Source organism: Leptonychotes weddellii, chromosome 1 (genome assembly GCF_054177405.1).
Source record: "Leptonychotes weddellii isolate Sample4059 chromosome 1, ASM5417740v2, whole genome shotgun sequence".
NCBI lineage: Eukaryota > Metazoa > Chordata > Mammalia > Carnivora > Phocidae > Leptonychotes > Leptonychotes weddellii.
Genome location: NC_138369.1, coordinates 128,975,547 through 128,996,540, shown reverse-complemented (window position 1 = coordinate 128,996,540; position 20,994 = coordinate 128,975,547). Strand labels below are relative to the sequence as shown.

The 20,994-nt window shown below is 49.4% G+C and overlaps 1 protein-coding gene across 1 annotated transcript in view; it reads right to left on the bottom strand.

Moving 5' to 3' along the window:
• MUC4 (mucin 4, cell surface associated) overlaps positions 1-8,410 on the bottom strand; it is a 46,502-nt gene extending 38,092 nt beyond the window's left edge. The window contains exon 1 of the mRNA XM_081832400.1: positions 8,237-8,410. Within this exon, the coding sequence (XP_081688526.1) occupies positions 8,237-8,318 (82 nt within the window). The 5' untranslated portion in view covers positions 8,319-8,410. The remainder of the gene's footprint in view (positions 1-8,236) is intronic.
• Between the last annotated feature and the right edge of the window lie 12,584 nt (positions 8,411-20,994).

The following is a 20,994-nucleotide window of genomic DNA, read 5'->3' as shown; positions in this document are numbered from 1 at the left end:
TCTGCTGTGTTAACCTCATTACTCTGACCAATGCAGCAGCCTCTAACTGCTCCTCCTGATTGCTCTACTCCCCAACTTGCCCCACTGCTGACTTGATCTTCAGCTATGGGAACCGCGAAGAAGAGTCTCTCATCACCCCCTTAGCAGGGATCTTTGAGAGAATGCCTGTATTGCCCTCCCTCGAAGGCAGCTGCTTGGATCCTGAGGGCATGGGTCTAGTTGTCTTATCAGGGTCATGGAGACTGGTGACTGGAATTATTCCTTTCATCCTCTCACAACTGTGGTAAGGAAATCAGGGTCCTGAAGCATGTGTCCTTAGAGGGAGGCCATTTGGTTCTGGATGATCCTGCAGTTGAGAAGAGTGTTCAGTAGTCTTGTCAGTAGGTCTGTCTATACTGCAGAGTGGTTTCTGTAAGGAATGCCCATTACCAAGATGTTTCTGTCAGAGACATTTTCTCCTCTTTGAGTTCTTGAATGTCAACTGACCTGTGGTTAATTGGTCCATATAGTTGGGAATAGGGATTTCTTTTGTACTTCTCTCACTAGGTACGTTTTGACTATAAATAATAAAAATGTTGATACTGCATATTTGTATATGGCTTTATAGCTTCTTTTAGTTAATAGTACCTGCATTTCACAGATGAGGAAACTGAGATTTGGAGAAGCTGAGTGACTTGCCCAACACGGCATGCCTTGTAAGTGACAAGGTGGGGGCTCACAGGTAAGAGTCAAGGCTTGGAAATTGTGAGTGTTGTTCAGCTGTGGGACTGTCACTGAGGGCACAGCCTCTCACAGTTTGGGCTCTGGAGAGCTGAAGTAAGGGATGGAGAGAAGGTGATTGACTTTCCCTGAGTTCTTAGTCTGCCACAAGCTGAGTGTTCTGAGCCCTGGGGGCAGTTCAGCACATTTTCAGGGGCAAATGATGTGACACCAGGCTATTTCTGCCAATTTTCCTGGTGTCTCCTTTTCTGTGATGATGTCAGTGAGTTACAATGGTTGTTGACCCCTTGGGGTGACAAGACTGTCCAAAGACACAAGTATGATATTGTCTAAAACGGATAGTTTAAAAGAAGTTCTCTCAGGAGAGGAGGCTGCATCAAGGGCCAGTGAGGGCACCAAGGGCATTCCACCTTCAGAGACCTGGAACCTTCCATGGGTTTCTTGGCTACCCCTGCAGTGAGAGAGCTCTCAGCAAGGCAGTTATTAAGCTAGATCTGGTAGGAGGTATCTAACACTAGTCTGAGTCCTCTGGGGGCTACAGGGATGGCAGAGGTTGATGATGTTGACAGGCATCGTTTCTCTTTTGTGGCCCTCTGGTGACTCCACAGGTATGAGGAGGTGATGGGTGTGTTGTTGACTCAGCTGAAGGAGTGGTGGCCGCAGTGGTGATGCTGGTGGGAGATAACATTCCCACAGCGTGGTGAATCACTCCTTGAAGAGAAACAGAGCCTATGTCTTACGTGTGTGCATTGTAGACAGAGGTTTATTCTTAGTGCCTGGTCTGTTTGTCTTGAGTTATTCCTGGAATTGGAGGTGAGGAAGCCATGAGCCATATCATCCACAAAGTTTCACTTTTCTGCTGCTGTTTCCTGATTGGTGGGGCCCTTTGCCAGGCTGTGCCTGGGGCAGTAGAGAGCTAAGGAAGCACCCAACTGTGAGGAAATGGACTCATTGATGGGCAGCAGGTGCCCTGAAAGGTATAAAGAGTTTGGCAGAGGGAGGCAGGACTACCTGTCTTGCCTCCCTATTTGGGAGCCCCAGGGGCCATCTGGGTGTGTATCAGCCTCAGAATTGCCACAGCTCTCATCCTCATGGTAGTAACTAGGTTTTGGGTGCTGCCTCAGCCCCGCTCACAGAAGAAGAACTAGGTCATGGAAACTGTTGTTCACACACAGCTGGGTCTGTGCTTCTCAGGATTGAAGACTGCCATTCCCTCAGAAATTCTTGGTGACCAAAGAATGAGATTTCTGAGCAGTTCCTGGGCTGTGGGTGATTTCAGGCTTCTGCCCCTCTGTGGTCAGGGTTTGGGAGCTGGCAAGTTCCCAGAGCTGCCCCTTAGGGACCTCATGTTGGTGCGAGATGATAAATACAATGGCTGTTGGAGCTATGGCTGTAGGGACTATGACAGGTAACAATGGAGGTGGTAGCTATGGTTTGCGTTTCTACTTTCATCTTAGAGGAAACAAGAACTGTGACCAGTATTGTGTCTGTTGGGTATTTTTCCTCCATTGTTGCTAGAATTCAAGATGAGGAAAGTCACAAACTCAGAATGTCCTTAGGATTACTGATCTTGTGATATTTTCAGCACCTAGAATGGTGGCTGGCATACAGGGATCACTTCATAGATATCTGTTGAATAAATAAATTCATGTGTCCCCCTCCCCTGGTCTTTGGTTCCTTCAGCTGAGGTTTGGAGAGGGTGTGAGGTTGCACCTGTTTCTCCTGTCACTGTCACAGTGGTCCCAGGGCCAGGAGGAGGCCAACACGACAGCTACAGCCTGGGAGGTATGACCACCACCGCAGCAGAAGGTAGTCAAACTCCCGAGGGCAACCCTAGGCTAGGAGGGTGTGTCTGCCTCAGATGGGAGCCAGGGAGAGATGAGCTCCAAAACCAAATGGCAGAGGCTGGAGATCGAACTTCTGAGGAGAGGAGGGGTGGGGAAAAGAAAGTTGGAGCTGTGCTTGTGAGCATCTGGCGGAAGCTGGATCTTGACACTTCTTGGCTAGGTTCTGGAGCTCCTGGGGTTTTCACCAGGGTAACCTTGCTGCTGCTACATAGACGCTGGCAGAAGTTCAGTCTGTGACTGTGACCTGTGATGGTATCCAAAGTGAAGAATGCCTAGTTGATAGGCGTTGTTTGTGGTGTGACTTCAGTGGGTATAGTTGGAAAGGAAAGATAAAGTTCTTGCCTAGGAGCCAACTGTGAAGGGCAGATTCTTAATTTTCTTTCCACAGTGTGATTGACCTAAATGTTTGTGATCAGCTCAAAGGAGGTGGCTCCATTTACTAATGAGGAAAAGGAAGGAGGTACTTGAGGAAGCTATAATGATGCCAGTGGCTTTTTCGATACCTCAGTTCCCTCAAAACACAGGTTGGCCAGTCTTTGACTCAGGGAAGAAGGAACTGAAGCAAGAAAGCAAGATTGTAGTAACTACTGTGATTTAGTGGTTGCTTGGTTGTTTTAGCCATGATTCCTCACAGACACAGTGTTTCTGAACCCCCTAACTAGGTCCTTTCTGAGTCCGACATGGACAATGAACAGCAGAATCTGACAAGGCCACGGAGTGGCTAAAAGTGTGGGTTCTAGAGTCAAACTGACCAACATTCACTGTGTGACTTGGACAAGTTACTTGACCTCTCTGAGGCTTGAGGTCCTTATCTGTAAAAGTGGGATGATGGTAGATAACAGTAATAACAATGTGTGTGCTGCGTGCGAAATGCTTAGCTCAGTACCTAAGCTCAATAAATGGCACTTTGTGCTGCCTGTTATCTTGGCCATTACAAAGGTCTGAGATCCTGGTGAAGGCAGCAGTCCTTGTGACCGGCTGCTGTTTTCACTTGTCCGTTCCCTTCCCAGATCTCCACGGCCACCATCGGGCAAGCCATAGGACCTTCTGCCTGGACTCCTGCCGCCAACAACTAACCGGTCTCCCATTTCACCCTTGTCTACTTCCAATCCATTTTCCTCTACTGTATCCAGAGTAATCATGCCAAATTTCAAATATGACTATGTCACTCCTCTACCTGAAACCCCTCACTGTCTGCCCGTTCTAGTTCCTTAAAACCTGTAATCCCTTCCACGGTTTATAAGGCCCTGCGTGATCTAGACCAGGCCTACCTCTTTCAAGTCCTTCCCGGTCAAGCTCTCTCCTGCCTCTGCATGTCTTCCCCCACCTGACTGGTGCTCCTTCCCTCCCCTGCCTCCACCTGGCTCACTACTCCTCCTTCTTGTCTCAGCTCAGAGCGCAGCACTTGGTCAGAGAGGCCTTCCTGGACTTACTAATCTAAATGAAGTCTCCCTCTTTTGCTCTCATCAGAATACTTGTTTAACATAGAACCACATTTGTAGTTGGGAATTTTTCTGTAATTATTTTCTTTCTTTCTGCATACTAGATCTTTGCTCCAGGAGGCTGGGCCCTGTCTGTTCCATCTCTCACTGTGTACACACAGTTCTGCCCTAGAACAATGTCGGGCACTCCTTAAATAGTTGTTTAATTAACACATGTATGAACAGATGAATGAATGAACAAATGAATGAATATCTCAACAGGGGTTGTGAGTGCTTCAGTCCATCCTCATTGATGGGCTTGGCTGGTTTGGAGATTCATTTGTAAAAGGTTTTGTTATGCAGTGCAAACCCAGTAAATGAGGAGTCAGGAAATTTGGATTCTAGTCCCAGCTGCCCTACTTAGTGGCTGTGTGACATTTAAAAAGTTTTGGAGGCAGGAACCATGCATGACTTATTCATCTTTGTGTCTAGAGTACTTGGAATGAGTAGAAGTTCAACAAGTGAATGAATAACTCCAAGCTCTTTCCTACCCTGACGTCCCCAAAGCCCATTGGCAACAGGCCTTTTGGGATTCAAGTTTCTATTTTAGCTGGGAGAGTAGATTTCTATGCAACCTTAAAAACGCTCACCGAGCTGCCTGCAGCGTAAGCCAGTGCCCTCTGTTTGAGCAGGGCCATGACTATAGAGGCCTCGTGTGCAAGCACAGACACCCAGTTCCTGGGGCCTCTTCAGGGTCTCAAGGAAGATGCTGAGTATTTGGACCTGTACAAAGTGCCAACAAGTTGAGTTCATTTCAACTCCACTCCTCAGTGCTGTGCTGGGGGGTAGGCATGCAATGATGACTAAGCGTCTGCTTGCCATGAATTCAGCGCAGTAGAAGGAAAGACAAGCATTCTAGGAGAACGTTTGGAAGTAGGAGGAGAGATGCCTATAAAGTCTTCAGTCTTGGCCTTCGAAGAAGTGGCGCCGAGAGCCACAGTAGGGGCCCATCTGAAGCATTTAGGGGTGCCACGAAACCAGGGGATAGACAGCAAAACCACTTGCTGGAGCACATAGAAAGCCAACTACTTCTTGGCCTCTCCTGGTCATGAAGGCATAAATCACTCGCCTGTCAGACACGGCCAGGACAGCCTCAGCCTCCAGAGCCGAGCCCCAGAAATCAAGGGTGGGAAGGAGATCCCTGGGCAAGGCCTCAAGAAGCCGTGGGCTCAGCTCTAGCGGGGGCTCTGCCCCATGGCAGAACTGGCCTTCAGGGGCAGCTCATGCCATAAGCCACATTCTAAATGAGCCAAGCCAGCCCTTGCAAACCTACAGGAAGGACAGGGGTGGCCTTGCCGAGGCTCGAGAATGCCTGGATGAATGAAAATGCCTGTGCCGACAGAGATGGCCATTCTATTCCCAGCTTCACCCTCTTTGCCCCCAATCTCCCCAGCTCTAAAAGGGAGCAGTCCCTTCTCTCAAATGAAATTTTGTGGCTCTTCTACTTTATATCAGAGACGACCTCATTTTATCCTCACCACAACCCTATGAACTAGTCCCTTTGCATGTAACTCATTCTGCCAATAAAGCCACCAAGCTAAAGAGGCTCTTCTCATGTCCCCTGGGCTAGCTAAGAGGCAGCATTCTCTCAAAGTTTTCTGACTTGAAGTTCCTGCTCTTTGCTGTACATTTTGCTGAGCCACCGGCCTAAATTTGATCTATTTTCTTATTAGGACCTCTTGTTCAGGGATTCTCTCCTTTTGGGTGTCCCCAGGCACAGCGAGAGTTTCCTGGGGTGGGGGGTGGGGGTGGGGGCTGATGGCCTGTGGCCTTGGGGGTGAGTTGGGTAGGCCTTTCCCAGACAGACTGGAGGTTCTCTGAGAGGGGTCCTCTGTGATGCGGCCCCCTCTGGCCTGCGCTGGCGGCAACCTGTAACCTCCCAGTGGTGGCCCCTGGCAGGGCGGCGGCCCCTTAATTACTGGGACACATAGGATTGGAGACTGGGTTTGATTCTGACCCAGTTTCCTTGTCGTGGGGCATGGAATCAGGGGCGCCAGGCTTCTTTCCGAGTCATTCTCACCGGGAACCACTAGTCACCTCTGACTCCATTGGCTCCCTGTCCAGCCCACCTCTGTCCACCTTCCTTTTGCCCTTTGACTTTTGATAGCCAGGGCTTTTCCTTAAGGAAGTCCTTACCACTGCAACATCCCTTCATGGAAACCCCAGGGCTGTCCCTCCAGCTGGGCACAGGGGCTCCGCCTGGGTGAGGATGCTGGCAGCAAGTGTGGAAATGGGCTCTAGCTTCTGTCGGGCAGGTCACCCATCAGTCACCCTCAGCAATCCAAGGGAATGGGACTGACCAGTTTCTGCTTGCCCAGTAGCTCCCTGGGGCACATCTGGGGGGCTAACTACCTGTCCTGTGGAGACTGTCTTTCCCGCCATGTCCTCTGAACGCTCAGTCTGATGCTTGGGGCACCACTTTCCACCCCACACCCACCTCCTTTCCAAGCCCAGCTCCATCTTGTTCCCTCAACAATGCACGGGCCCCAGCACTCCAGGACAGCTCTGTACTTCTTCCAGGCCCTCACTTTCATGGTCCTTGCCTCCTTCTCTTGCTCATACCCTGTGGCTCCCCATGGCTTTTCCTGCCCACCCCCACCCCAGTTCTTGCCCTCTATGCTCTTCTCCACAAACTCTCTGCCTCCTCCCAAGCAAGAGGATCCTAAGACAGGGCTAAGTGCAGAGTTAGTACTGAACACTTTTTCTGTTGACTTTATACCACAGAATATCAAAACTTAAGAACTTGGGAATCCATTCACCACCCCACTTTTTATATAGGGGAACCATGGCGTGGAGAGAGAAAGGACAAGAGGACCTGGACATGGTGACCAGATCAGTTAGTGCTAAAGCCAAGTCTGGGCCCCAGGGCCCCTAAATCCAAGCCACCTTGTCCCCATTGCCTATGGTCATGACTCCCATGGACACTCCTTCTTCTGCATCCCTCTCTTTGACTCCTAAGTGGCTGGCCACTGCAGGCTCTAGATGCTCCTTCTGGCCTCCATTTCCTTACTATGTGATGAGTAGGTTGGGTGGGGGTGGGGGTGGGGGGCTGGGGGGGCTGGAGATTTGGGGAGATAGTTGTTTCATTTGCTCTTAGCCAAGCCCTTACACATTTCAAGGAAGGCAGAACATTCCACTTCACCAGTACTGGGTCTCTTACTATCTTTAAGAGAGTATATTCCTTCTGACCCACTCCCAAGAAGTGATCCCTTGGCTGAAAGCTTCCCTAGGCCTGTCGAGGAGGGGAAAGAGATATGATTATTTCTTTGGTTTGGGCTTCGGACCCCTCATCCTCTCCTGGCCCCCAGAGCCTCTCAGAAGACACAGACACCCAGAAATACAGAATGCAACCCCATCCTAGAGCCAGAGAGGGGCAGCTTGGAAGGTAGAGGACTGCAGGATGCAGGGCAGACTTCTCCAACAGGCCTTGCTTCCATCCCCACACCAGCTCCATTCATAGAAGGGAAGTGGGGGGGTGTGGAGGAGGCCAAGGCCAACACCAGGTCTATGAGCCCTGCCCTGAGGGCATTAGCCCAAGAGGAGGCTTTTCAACCCCAGGTCAGAGGCAAGAAGCCAACAGCCTGACACCTCAGCTACCCTCTGGTCCCCACCTGTTTCTAAGCCAGTCTGCGTTCTCCTCTTCCTGGGTCCCTTTCTTTCAGGTCTGCGTGTCTCCTCCGCTTTTCCCCTTTCCCCCATTCTTTCTCTCTCTCTCTCTCTTTCTCGTTCTCTCTTGCATGTGCTCACTTTGATTCATCTGTTTCTCACCTGTTTTTTCTTCTGACTCTGCATCTTTATGTCAGTTCTCCTTCAGGTCCTGTCACCCAGCTTTTCTGATTTCTTCATCAGCCTCTCTCCTCAACTCTCTTTCCCTCTTTCTACAGTTCCACCTATCTGTCTCTTTCTCCCCACAAAATAAAGCCCTGTTTTCACCCCCATGGGTTTCCCCAAACCAGGCCACTCATGCCCCCTAAGCACCTCTCTGCTTCGCACTGTCTCTATCTCCTCTTTTCTCTCTCTTGTTCTCCCACCTCTCTCCCATCTTGTCCCATCACTTCTCTCTCTTCCCTCTCCCTCCCTCCCTCTCCCTCTCTCATTCTCCTCCTCATTCTCTCCCTCCCTCTCTCCATGACAGCCCCAGCTCCCTGAAGTCAGCTTTTCCCTGCCCCAGAATGCTGCATCACTTACCCAGGACCGTCGGCCAAAGGAGGCAGGAACATAAGCAGCTCAGGAACACCCAGGGGACCCTTTTCCACTGGGCCCCCCTCATGGCTCCAGAAAGAGTCCCTCAGGCTCCCCCAGGGAAGCTCCTCAGGACAGAAGCAGCAGTGTGAGGGATAGAGGTGAACTTGTCCTAACCGGCTGCTGGCCTGAAACAGGTGTATTTCCCTGAGGGGCCAGAGTACGGAAGGAGTAGGACAAAAGAAGGTGGGGCCCCATGCCAATCATCCTTGCCATGTCTTTTCTTTCTTCAATCTCCACCTTGCCCCCACCAGGAAAAAAAAAGAAAACACTGATACACCTATTGCTCTGCCCTGGTCAGCCTGAGCCAGTTAGGGGGAGGGATGGAAGGGGGGCGTGGGGGGATAGAAACCAGGGCACACTGGGAATGAGTGGGCCACCCTTCTGCCTGGAATCCTGGGCCCTCTCCTCCCTCCCGCAAGGGCTGCCCTGTCCTGCCAGAGCTTTGGACTGCTACAGTGGGAGGCAGCTGGGTGGTTTCAGAAGAAAGAGGAGGGGAGAATGGAAAACAAAGGGGCCAAGAGGGAGTGAGTTTGGGGCTGTATGAATTGGAGAAGAGTGAGATTTGAGAAGACCCTAAGAAACACAGAGAGTGGGGGGAACAATGGGGTGAGAGGTAGGAATCAGAAATACCCTGTATGTAGCGGTCCTGGGGGGCTCAGTCGTTAAGCCTCCAACTCTTGGTTTCAGCTCAGGTCATGATTTCAGGGTCATGATCTCAGTGTGGTGAGATTGGGCCCCACATCAAGCCCCACTTTGAGCCCTGTGCTCAGCACAGAGTCTGCTTGAGATTCTTTCCCTCTCTCTCTCTATCCCTCCCCCTTTGCTCCCCAACACATGCGCTCTCGCTCTCTCTCAAATATATATGTATAAAATCTTAAAAAAGAAAGAAAGAAAGAAAGAAAGAAAGAAAGAAAGAAAGAAAGAAAGAAAGAAAGAAAGAAAGAAAGAAGAAAGAAAAAAAGAAAGACCCTGTATGCAACTTTTGGAAAGGGGTGTTGGGCTCAGAATATCTGCTCCACACCAGGCACACAGTAGACTCTCACGAAATGGTGGGTTTCTTCTTTCCAGAGGAGGGAGCACAGAGCCAGGGTCCAGAGAGACCAAGGCAACCTGGGAAAGTGGCTTCAGGGATCTGGGATGGTTAGTGGGATTGAGGGTAGAACCTGGGGAGAAGTTATAGTGACCCCACAAGAAACTGTGGGATTCTCCTGGAGATCTTAGGGCTCAGGTCACCCCATTTTTACTTATTGGGACCTGCCCACAACCAAGAAGGGGGAGGAACCCCAGACAGGGTGTGCCAATCCCAGTTCTAAAGGGAAGATAGTTGGGGTAGCTCTTCCCCCACCCCTTGCCACAGCATGAACCTGGGCTTCTGGTTCCTCAAGACTTGGTTCCCTGAGTATGGGGATCTGTGGAGTGATTGGTCCCAAAGCAGGGAACTCAGGCTCTCAGACACCACACAACCCAGGAAGAGGAGTTAGCATTTCCACATTCCCAGGTGGAGCAAGCCATATCCAAAGAGGAGTAAATGGCTGACACTGTGATGCCCTCTCAGAGGGCCACCCTGATGGCTTCTTGCTTGCTGAAGCTAAAAGTCCAGTTGCAGCCAAAGCACAAAGGCCAGACCTTCCAGTTAGAATACAGATACTGCATAAAAGTAGCATGGTGTCCCCATCAGTCCTTCTACCTCTGTATGGATGAGTTAATCCCATTCTCTCCTGGGAGCAGGAAACTCATAAAGGTAAAGGGAGATTTCAGATATAGAGTACCTAGACAGAATAGGAGGAGGAGATCACTGAAGAGAATTTACATAGACATCAAGGCCCAGCTTGGCCTTCTTAATCATTTTTCTGTGTCAGGTCTTGCTCACGAGTTTTCCCATTAACTTGCTGTGTGTTTTGTTTGGTGACACTCTGGACTACATTGTCCATCTACAGAGTAGAAAAAAGCATTACAGATTAGACCAAAGTAAGAGTTGGACATATCGTTGACCTGATCTCACAGATAACCTCCCACTTTCCAATGCAAGGAAGACCAGAGGCACAGAGTGTTCTTCGGAGGCCACTGTGGTAGCCAAGATTCCACTGGGCATTAGGACGCCTTGGGTTTAAAGCCCAGCTCTGCCGCCCAAGGTAAGTCACAGCCTCTTGAACCTTGGTTTCCTCATCTATGAAACAGGGATAATATGTCAAAGAAAAACCAGAGCTGGACAGTAGTGAAAGCGATAAAAACAGATTTTATTCAGGACTCTTGCAGCAGGGGAAAGGACTTCAGGATAGAACCAGGCTCAACTCTGAATACAGCATGGACAAGTGGAAACTTACAGCCAAGGAGTGGAGCGCAGAAGGGGGTCAGTGGATGGAAAATTATGAAGAGAAAACATCAGGGGTAAGTGGGATTCTGGATAAACCAACCTAACTCGGCTCTTGCTGAAGACAGGCTGGGTGACCAGACATCACCTGGGGGGTGATGGGGGGTGAGGAACCAGATCAGACATTGAGGTGATCGAATATTGAGGATGGTGCACTCTTGCTGAACTGAATCAGCAGGGTTCTTGCTAAAACTGGATTTTACAAGGAAGTGCATAGATGGGCCTAGGAGGTTCAGGAGCTTAAGATCTAATCAAGACAAGAATCTTTGTCAAGTAACACCCACCTCAAAGGTTGTGAGCTCATACACATTAAAGTGTTTTAGAAACGTTAAGACACCTGGAAAGGGCACTTGGCTCTTCTTTCCTTCCTAACATCATCCCTAAAGGTAGAGACAAATGAGCGTAGCTGGGGGACAAGGAGAAGTTTGGAAAAGAATTTCCAGGCCCATCTGCATCGAGGGTCTTTGCTTTGTCCCCGTCGGGTTTTAGACACGGGCGTGTACACATCTCATTCATCTTTTCCCCGGCTACCTCCAGTTCCCCTCCCGGTTTCCCTTTCTGCCTGGCTCCTTCTCAGCTTGCTCCTTTTCCAGAGCTGGGATGCTTCTGTCTCTGCAACAAATGCCCCTCTCTTTGTCTTTCCTTCTCCCCTCCCAAGGCATCTGATAGGGACACAGAGGGGTGAGTAGGAGGGGAGGCAATGAGTGGATTCTCTCTGTCCTGTCTGGTGGAGACCTCCTAGGCTGCAGACCACTGGCAGGAACCTGAAACTAACTTTATTTATTTATTTTTAAAGATTTTATTTATTTATTTGAGAGTGAGCGAGAGCACAAGCCAGGGGGAGAGGCAAAGGGAGAAGCAGACTCCCCACTGATCAGGGAGCCCGATGTGGGGCTCAATCCCAAGACCCTGGGATGACGACTGAGCCGAAGGAAGACACTTAACCGACTGAGCCACCCAGGTACCCCGCTGAAACTAACTTTAAGCTGATATTTTGTGGGGGCACCTAGAGAGCTCGGTCTGGACTTGAGGTATAAGTAAATTAGAGCAAGGATAAGATTATGACCTTTTCACATGGAAGAAAGATACAGACTTGGCTTGAACAGACTCAGCCTGGATTCTAGGCAGCAAAGTCAAGATCCTGAAGGGAGATTTCTCTTCTAAGCTAATCAGAGTGGTAAGTCCTAGGTTTTTTTTTTGGGGGGGGATTCTAAAATTGCTTACATCCTTATAATATATGCCTTAATAGACCCTCATGCTGCTAATAAAGTTCCTTCTGATCAGACTTACGACACCTAGATTGAGATGGGGTAGGAAGTCAGATGTTTATTAAATCTGATCTATGACGTCCTGAACAAAAAGACTTGTAACTAGAGTGCCAGGCCCTGTGTATGACCCCATAACCCTGTGAGATGCATATCACCCCTAACTCACATGGGAGAGAACCCTGGTTCAGGAAGAGGAACACATCCTCCCGTCATCACTGAGTCATGGTCCAGGTTGGGTGATCAGGCGAAACTGGAGAATTCTATAGCTCTCCTGATCTCACCCGGGCCAGAGCACACAGTAAGTCACAAGGCTGTAGCTCCAGCCTAGGTTGGCCTGCCTCCAGAGCAAAAGAAGGGATCAAACACGTGCTCAGTGCTTACTCTATGCTGAACGGTTTAAGTCCCCCACGTAGACATGGAAACGTGCCTTTCAGGAAGGACAGCTGTACCAGCTGCACGGGGCGAGGTGAGTTGATAGGCTCCAGCAGCTAGCTCCTTCCTGGTGCACCTGAGCTTTCAAGCCAACCTCATGCCCTTCTGAGCAACGCAGTGGTGCCAGGTCCTGGCTATTTCCACCCCGCCTGCGGGACTCCTCTAACAGGTGTCAGGTCACTGCCGAGGAGGTCACCGAAGTGAAGACGGGAAGCTCTGCTCCCCAGGCCTTGGCTCCCAGACCCCCATGAAAGCGGGGGCCCTGGCGTTTGGGCCCCAAAAAGGCCCCCATCATTCTCCCCAGATTGGATGTCTCAGCCCATATCTTTAAAAGTGACGAGCATTTTCACTCCTATTAGCTCATTTCCCTTCTCATTTTACTTCTGAGGCAGAGGGGGGCGTAATGCTTACCCAAGCAGCACCTTCCTGCCTGGAGTCCCTGTGAAGGAGGAAGGATGGAGCCCCAGCAAGCCCCATCCTGAGTGTGCAGACAGAGGCAGATGGGAAGTACCCTGACTTGAGGCCCGGAAATCTATATTTAGCCATTCACTCAAATTTAAAACTTTTATTTTTTAAGATTTTCTTTATTTGCGAGAGAGACAATGAGAGACAGAGAGCAGGAGAGGGAGGAGGGTCAGAGGGAGAAGCAGACTCCCCGCCGAGCAGGGAGCCCGATGCGGGACTCGATCCCGGGACTCCAGGATCATGACCTGAGCCGAAGGCAGTCGCCCAACCAACTGAGCCACCCAGGTGCCCAGCCATTCACTCAAATTTAAAGAGAAGAAAACGAAGGCCAGGCAGTTAGCCACAGTGCTGTCCAAAGTCCAGCCCTCAGGGGCCCAGATTTGCTCTCTGTGTCCTACAGTTAGGTTTCCCTTTCTAAATTCTGAAAGAGAAAGAGAACTCAACCTAACTTTGGAAGTGGAAGAGACCTTGGTGATGGTGCAGTCACGCTCCCTGTTCCACCAGGGAAGAAGAGGTGCAGGCCCAGAGAGAAGGGAGTGTCTGAGTTCACGGAGTCGGTGAGTGGCAGATCCATGGGCCTTGGCCCCATGGCTCCAGGGCTCATTCTGCTTTGCTGCCCTGCCTCCCACGTTTATCCGGTTGTTCTCGAACATTCCTGGCCCCCCAACCAGAATCCCTGCCCCTAGTGTAAACCCGTGTTCACAGGCAACACTTGGTACATGTTGTCATTATGGAGACTGAATAATGGCAGACTGTCCTCTCAGCCCGGACAGCCAACAAACAGACATCTCCAACTCCGTGTGCTGACAGAGTCCAGGCCAGGCCGAAAATAGTCTTTTAAAATAAAGCTTAGTAGTTGGGTTTTTTCCCATTATAAAAGTAATGCATGCCCATTATAGCAAATATGGAAAATATTTAAAAGTAGGGAGAAAAAACCCATCCCCAATGATCCACCACCAAGAAAAACCTCTCCTAGTACACTGATAGTTTCCCAGCCTCTTCCCCATGAATAGTTCATATACATAGTCTTAATCTATCCTATCGTAGATAAAATTCGGATCCCTTTTTACCATGTAACTTTAAACCCAAGCATTTCTTCCTGTCACTGTGAACCCTTCATTCATATATTTTTCATAAAATTTCATTGAGTGGACTGCTACTATATCTTATTTAATTATGTTGGACACGGGTTATTTACAGTTGTCCTATTACAAGTAATGAAGAGTTGAGAGTCTTGCGCCTAAAGCTCCTTGCATATTTAGGCTCATTTCCTTAGGCTAGAATCAGGCCTTGTGTGTTTTTGTAGACTGCTCTGACCTTCCTTCTAGAGCAGGAAGTCAATGAACATGAATTAGCTATGTCTACAGGATGTGGGGTGTATCCTTGGACACTTGGGGTCCATGAAGTCTCTAATGCTAACAATCTAATGGTAGAGGTGAAACCAAAAGAATGAGACATTTACTCAGATGAGCTAAAAATGACGGATGGATTAAGGACAGCAGATGGGTTGAGAAACAGGTAGAGTCCCTTAAGGATACCTTCCTGAGTGGGTTCCCTGCCATGATCCATGACCAACTGCCAGGCTTCTCATTTGAATACCTGAGACTTGATACATAGCCCAGGAGAATATTCTAGAGAAAGTGATTCAGAAGGAATTGGAAAGAGAAATGTGGGGGGGGAGTGGTACTTAGCCAAGGGGTTAGAGCAGAAGATGGAAATGGTCCTGAAACAAAATCTAGCTGAATGAGGCCGGTGCTCCCCTGGAGAAAGGAACCAGCTGGCAGAGAAGGCCAAGGGGAGCGAAGGGGAGCAGAGCCAGGGAGCCCCAGCAAGCCCCGCTCCCCAGTGTACAATGGAGGCAACAGAACTCGGATGGAGCGTTAGCCTGGCACTCCAACAGCCGAGTTAATCTGTGAGCCTGTGGGCCAGGCACTGTGCCTGGCACAGGGGATGCTGAGATGAGCAAGCCACAGCCCCTGCCCTCACAGGGTCACAGTCTAGAGGGATCGACATGTGGGTGAAGGGGCATTTAGTGACAGGCCCTCTGGGTCTGTGGCCCTGAGCTCGGGGGTATGTTGGGCAATGGAGGAAGCTCACGGAGGGCAATCCAAGAGGATCTCAGTATTAGTTTCCTAGGGCTGCTGTAACAAAGCACTGCAAACCGGGTGGCTGAAAGCAACAGAAATGTATTCTCTCACAGTTCTGGAAGCCAGAAGTCCTAAATCAAGGCGCTAATTGGAACATGCTCCCTCCAAAGGCGCTAGGGGAGAATCTTTCCTTGCCTCTTCTAACTGCTGGTTGCTGGAAGCTCTGGTGTTCCGCAGCTTGCAGCTTCCCTCCTCACGTGTCCTCTTCTCCCCCATGTGTCTGTCTGTTCGCTCTTCTTATAAGGCCACGAGTCATTGGAGTAGTGCCCACGCTAAGCCAGTATGACCTCTGTCTAACGTAACTGATTATATCTGCAAAGACTCTATCCCTAGGGGCGCCTGGGTGGCTCATTCAGTTGAGCGTCTGCCTTTGGCTCAGGTTGTGATCCTGGGGTCCTGGGATTGAGCTCAGCGGGGAGACTGCTTCTTCCTCAGCCCCTCCCCATGATTGTGCACTCTCTCTCTCTCAAAAATAAATAAAATCTTAAAAAAAAAAAAAAGAGTCTATCGCCAGATAAGGTCACAATGAGATTCTTGGTGACATGAATTTTGCAGGGACACTAATCCAACCCAGCATAACCTCTGAAGAAAGTTTGGGAAGGGTAAATGTAAGAGTCATTACAATAGATGACCTCTACAGGGAAGCCTAGTCGGGGAGCCTCATCACCCTGGGCTGGCCCTGGAAGTCCCAAACACCTGCCTCAGTCACCGCTGAGCTACCAAGCCAGTCTGGGTGACCAAAGGAAATGTCCATACTTGACCCCTTGATCAAACTTCCCAGGGGTAGGAGGCTGGGCAGGCAGCCAACCCAGGAGCTCCCAACCCTGCCTCCTTATGTCCATGCTGAGACCACCCCTCACTGTCCAGGAGGGCTGGAGAGAAGTGGTGGAGACAGGAGGGCAGGGCCCAGCTGGAGCTGACCACACGTGCCCCTGACCTGTGATTTCAACCCACTCTTTCAAAGGTGGACTCAGTACAGCTGAGTGAAGGCCTCATACTTCCTGGTTTCCCTCTGAACCAGGAGAAGAGAATAAGGGTAGGCAAGGGGAGAGAGACAGGACAGTAAAAACATAAACGAACCCTTCCCTGTTCCCCGGGGTAATTCCACAGCCGGGTTTGGCAGCCAACTCCCCACCTCCCATACCAGACTGCTCACTGCTCTCCAAGGGTGGGGAAGAACCTAAACATTTTCCCCTTTGCTCACACAATCCCAGACTCTCTCTTTATGGGAAAAAGTGACTTCTCACTTTGCTCTGCTCCTTTGAAATTACTTCTTCAGGTGCGCCTGGAATGTTGTCTCCCCCTAGCCCTCGGTTGCCACCCACACTTCCTGGAGCCCTGGAGAGCTGGGGCTCAGGAGGGAGGAGGAGGCAGGAGGATTGTGATCACTAAGCCTGTGTCCCATGTCCCAAATAGGGGTGCAATACTGCAAGATGAGGTTCGCACTGAGATGAGCATGAAGTTCTGGGGTCTAGAGACTGCATTAGCGGGTGAGGTCCCAGGTCCCAGGGGGGAGCCTGCGGGAGGGGTCAGCAGCTGGTTCTCCTTCCGAGGAAGGGGGGGGATGTTGAGAGGGGCTGTGGTCAAGCCCCAGAAGACTGAGGGAGTGCTCCAGGGGAAAGAACAGGGGCTTTGGAGTCACCATGGCCAAGCTGTTTCCCAGCTGAACCTCAGTTTCCCCATCTGCACAATGGGAATGGTAATAATTTCTATTAGCTTAACACATAGAAGATTCTCGACAAGTGTCAGTGTTCCCTCCCCCCACCCCCTACCTCCTAGGGAAGGTGGACACAGAAAAAGACCCAAAGAGCTGTTTGGAGCAAGAGCCTGGGGTCGTTCTGGGTGGCAGGGTTAGCTCTTTGAGGGGGTTGCAGTATAATTCATGCTGAGTGGCTAGCTTAGGAAGGGAAACAGGTTGGGGAGGCCTGGCTACAGGGCTCAGGAGGCTACTGTCTTCACCAGGCTCCTGGTAAACTGGGAGGGGGTCAGCTTGGCTAGATCAGGTGAGTTGGTGTTAATCCTATGCAGATCAGCTTATTTTATGTAATGATCATGCAAGCTGGTAAGTTTGTCAAGAACTATGGTTTAGAAGCTGGGGGAGAGAAGCCTGCTTGAAAGAATGAGGTTTGGAGAATCACAACCAGTGGTATTGAATCCATCTACTAAAAAGCATAATATGCAAAGGCAAGGAAGAGGCGGGTCCTGGAAGGATAATTTTGATTTAAAGTTTTGTTTTTTTTTTTAATTCTGATACTAGACTATCTCATAGAAAGCCTGCTGGCCCTAGATGCAACCTCTGTTGGGAGTTCAAATGTAGGCTCCAGTATCTTATAATAATGAATATGTAGTATAATAAATATTGTGGGGGCGCCTGGGTGGCTCAGTCGTTAAGCGTCTGCCTTCAGCTCAGGTCATGTTCCCGGGGTCCTGGGATCAAGCCCCGCATCAGGCTCCCTGCTCGGCGGGGAGTCTGCTTCTCCCTCTCCCACTCCCCCTGGCTTGCGTTCCCTCTCTTGCTGTGTCTCTCTCTGTCAAATAAATAAATAAAACCTTAAAAATAAATAAATAAATAAATAAATAAATAAATAAATAAATAAATAAATAAATAACTAAATAAATATTGCGATACGTAGTTTAATAGTATATATTGTATAGAATTATTACATTAGCCTAAGTTAAATGTGAGATTGGTTTTTTAAAAATGCTTTAAAAGTTTTCCTGGCTGTTATTGCCTGGAGAGCCCCTGAATATATGATTCCCTTTAGCGCGCCTGAGCAGCCAAACCCCAAACCCCTGGTCACTCTGAGACAATCGGTCCCGCCCTTGTTTAATTTGTCCCTTGTTTAGTTTGTGCCAAGAGGTAGGCACCCACTGCAAGGACCTGGCTTTCTGAGTACCCTGGCTGTGGAAAAGACTAACCACCCCCCCAACCCCATGCCATCAGAGTAAAGATCACTGCAGTTTGCTCAAAGTATTAAGAACATGAACCCAGGGGCGCCTGGGTGGCTCAGCTGGTTAAGCAACTGCCTTCGGCTCAGGTCATGATCCCAGGGTCCTGGGATCAAGTCCCACATCGGGCTCCCGGCTCAGTGGGGAGCCTGCTTCTCCCTCTGACCCTCTCCTCTCTCATGCTGTTTCTCTCTCACTCGCTCTCCAATAAATAAATAAATAAAATCTTTAAAAAAAAAAAAAAAAAAAGAACATGAACCCAGCCCTATTGTTTGGTTCAAGCTTCTTCTTCCTTCCCACCAGCCCCATGTAGGAGAAAGAGGCAAGCTTAAAATTCGCTGATTTTATGCATATCTGTGAGTCTGTGTTTCTGTATACATGACCAATGCATTGAAAAAAGAAAGCAAAAAACAAAAAACGACTTCTTGTACCCTTCTCGGGGTCTAACGTATGGCCTTTCATCAGATGAATACAGGGGGTGAGGAAGGCAAGAAGAAAATGGGAGGACCAGGAGGGGCACGCTGAGCAAACTTACAGCTTCCATTCAGGCATCCGGTCAAGGCCAGGAAAGGGCTGCTGTGGGCAGGGTCTCTGGGACACAGGAGGACGGGCATTCTGATTGAGGCAGATAGGGAGTCCAGCCCCTGGGATGCGAACCTGGTGTGCGGGTGGAGGGGGTGTTAAGAATGAATGAGGTGGGGAACCAGAGCCTCTCCATCAGCGCATTAGTAGCTTAATGCTGCCAACCTGCGTGACTCCCTGAGCAATGGGAGAAGGGCAGTGGTGGCGGACTCACCCAGATTCCTTCAAAGTTGAGTAAAATCTATTAGGTGCCTGCTTGGAATCCAGAATACCTGCCTGGGGTGGAGGAGCCCCAGAAAGGAGGAAATTGCCAGAAGAGCCCGAGGGGCCAACGGAGCATACCAGGGGGGTCTGCTTTGTAAGAAGCAACAGCATCCATCTTGCTGTGCTGGGAGGTGAGTGGGGGGTGCTTTGTGCAGAGAGCGCTTATGTTTAGGGGTTTTATAGGGGTGGGTGTCTCTCTTTTCTACCCGGGATGGAGGACTCTGAGTTCATGGAGGGGAGTGGGAGAGAGAAGATGGGTGGAAACCAAAATATAGAGTCCTCAGTTTGGGAAGGGGTTTTCTGCAGGAATAGCTTTGGCCAGAGACTTCCGGCTTCTCTCTGGTACCCAAAGATGCTTCAAACTTTCACGCCCTTCCTTTCTGGCTTTGTGCCCACCTCCCACCCACCTCAGAAAGCTCTGACGAGGCCCCCAGAAAGCCTACATCTGCTTGCTGGGAGGAAGCCAGCCCTCATGTTGTCCCAGGGATTCTTGCCCCTGCTTGGTTCTCCCTGCAGTCAGCTCTTCGGTCTCCCACTCTCCCTGGCTGGTCCTTATGGTGCCTCAGTTTTGGCTGAAGCTTATTCATCAGGCTGAAGCTTTTTCTATCTCCCAGGCAAACCTTAGCTTCCTTATCTGCCCTCCCGCTCAGCTACTGCCTGAGGCCCCGCAGGTGCCTAGAGTCCCAGCTTTGTCTTTCCTCTTGCTCCCCCCTGGACTCTCCTGAACACAATCGCTCCACAATCCATTTACTGAGCTTAAAAGACATACCTACCTGATGTCAAGAACTGTGAAGGGCCTGCCACAGTATCATGGATGCGGGCAGAAGACATGCGACTCCGGGGTCAAAGACAAAGGTCTTTACTACTCCAGACACAGCAGATAGCATGAACTTCATGCTCACACTGGCTTCCCTTGCCCCCTAAGTCCCAGAGGGGCAACACAAAGGCAGGCCCAGATGGGTTCTGTGACAGTGGGCTTGTGTCCCAGCTGAGAAACCCTGATCTTAGGAAACTCCAATCTTTTTAAGAGGCTGCCAACAAACCTACCCACCCTTTCCCCAGAGGTAAACATTATCTTTATTGTATTGGATAGCAACCAAATCTGCTTCTCTTCCAGAGGGACACGCTATCTCTGTCTCTCAAAGCTGTTCACCGTATAAACACCCTTGAAAAGATAGTCTGGAACAAAAGGCCATCTGTATTTCTGCTCCCAAGACTTACAAAAAATGCGAGAGACTGTTGGAGAATTGTCTCCCAACATCCAAGACCTGGGGAGACCCAGGGCCACTGGCATGTGTTGCTGGCTCTTTCCGCTGCCTTAGTTCGCTGGGGTGACTCATTTAGCACCATATACTCCCCTCCCCCAGGTCTCTGTGTCCAGCACAGTGCCCAGACCCCAGTAGTTTCTCAATAAGTGTTTGTCAAATGGATGGATGAATAAATGAGTCTTTATAGAATTTCTGCTTTCTAGCCTGAAAATGGCTAAAACATTTTTTTAAAACCACAAAAGTAATGACAACTAACATATGTTGAGTATTTGCTACGTGCTGTTATGGTCAATTCTACTGTAACCGGAACTGGCGTGACTCCCCCCTCCCCCATCTAAAACAAATAAATAAAATCTTTTAAAAAACAAAACAAAACAGCTTCTCTTAAAAAAAAAATGACTTCTAGGAATTCATCCAAAGGAAATCACAGGCCAAGTCTACACAGATGTATGTACGTAGCAAAAACTGGGGACTGCCTAATGGGTCAGTACTGGAATTTGCTTAAGTTCTTATGATGCGTTAGTACAATGGAATATAATGCACTCATTAAAAATGATCATGTGGAAAAATATATAGCAATCAGGGAAAAGTCAATAAAACATTGTGAAGTAAAATGTTTATAGAATGGTTTATATGTTTATAACAGTTTCTATGTCCCAAAAGTTTTTAAAAGAGCTAGATAAAAAAAAAAAAAGAAAAAGAGCTGGATCGAAATACGGGCAAATGGTAATAACACTGGCATTCTCTGAGCGGTGAGTGCCTTTTATTTTCTCATTGGTTGGTATTTTCAACAAGTATCATTTATAATAACGTTTTGTGCGTTTCTTAAATGAAGATTTGTCTTCCCCCATGAGCTGTTGTCAGGCGAGCGCTGACAGGAGTCTGAATTCCTTGAGCAGACAGCCACAGGATCCCAGGCCTGACAGGACCAGCAGGCCAGAGAGCACAGTGCTGT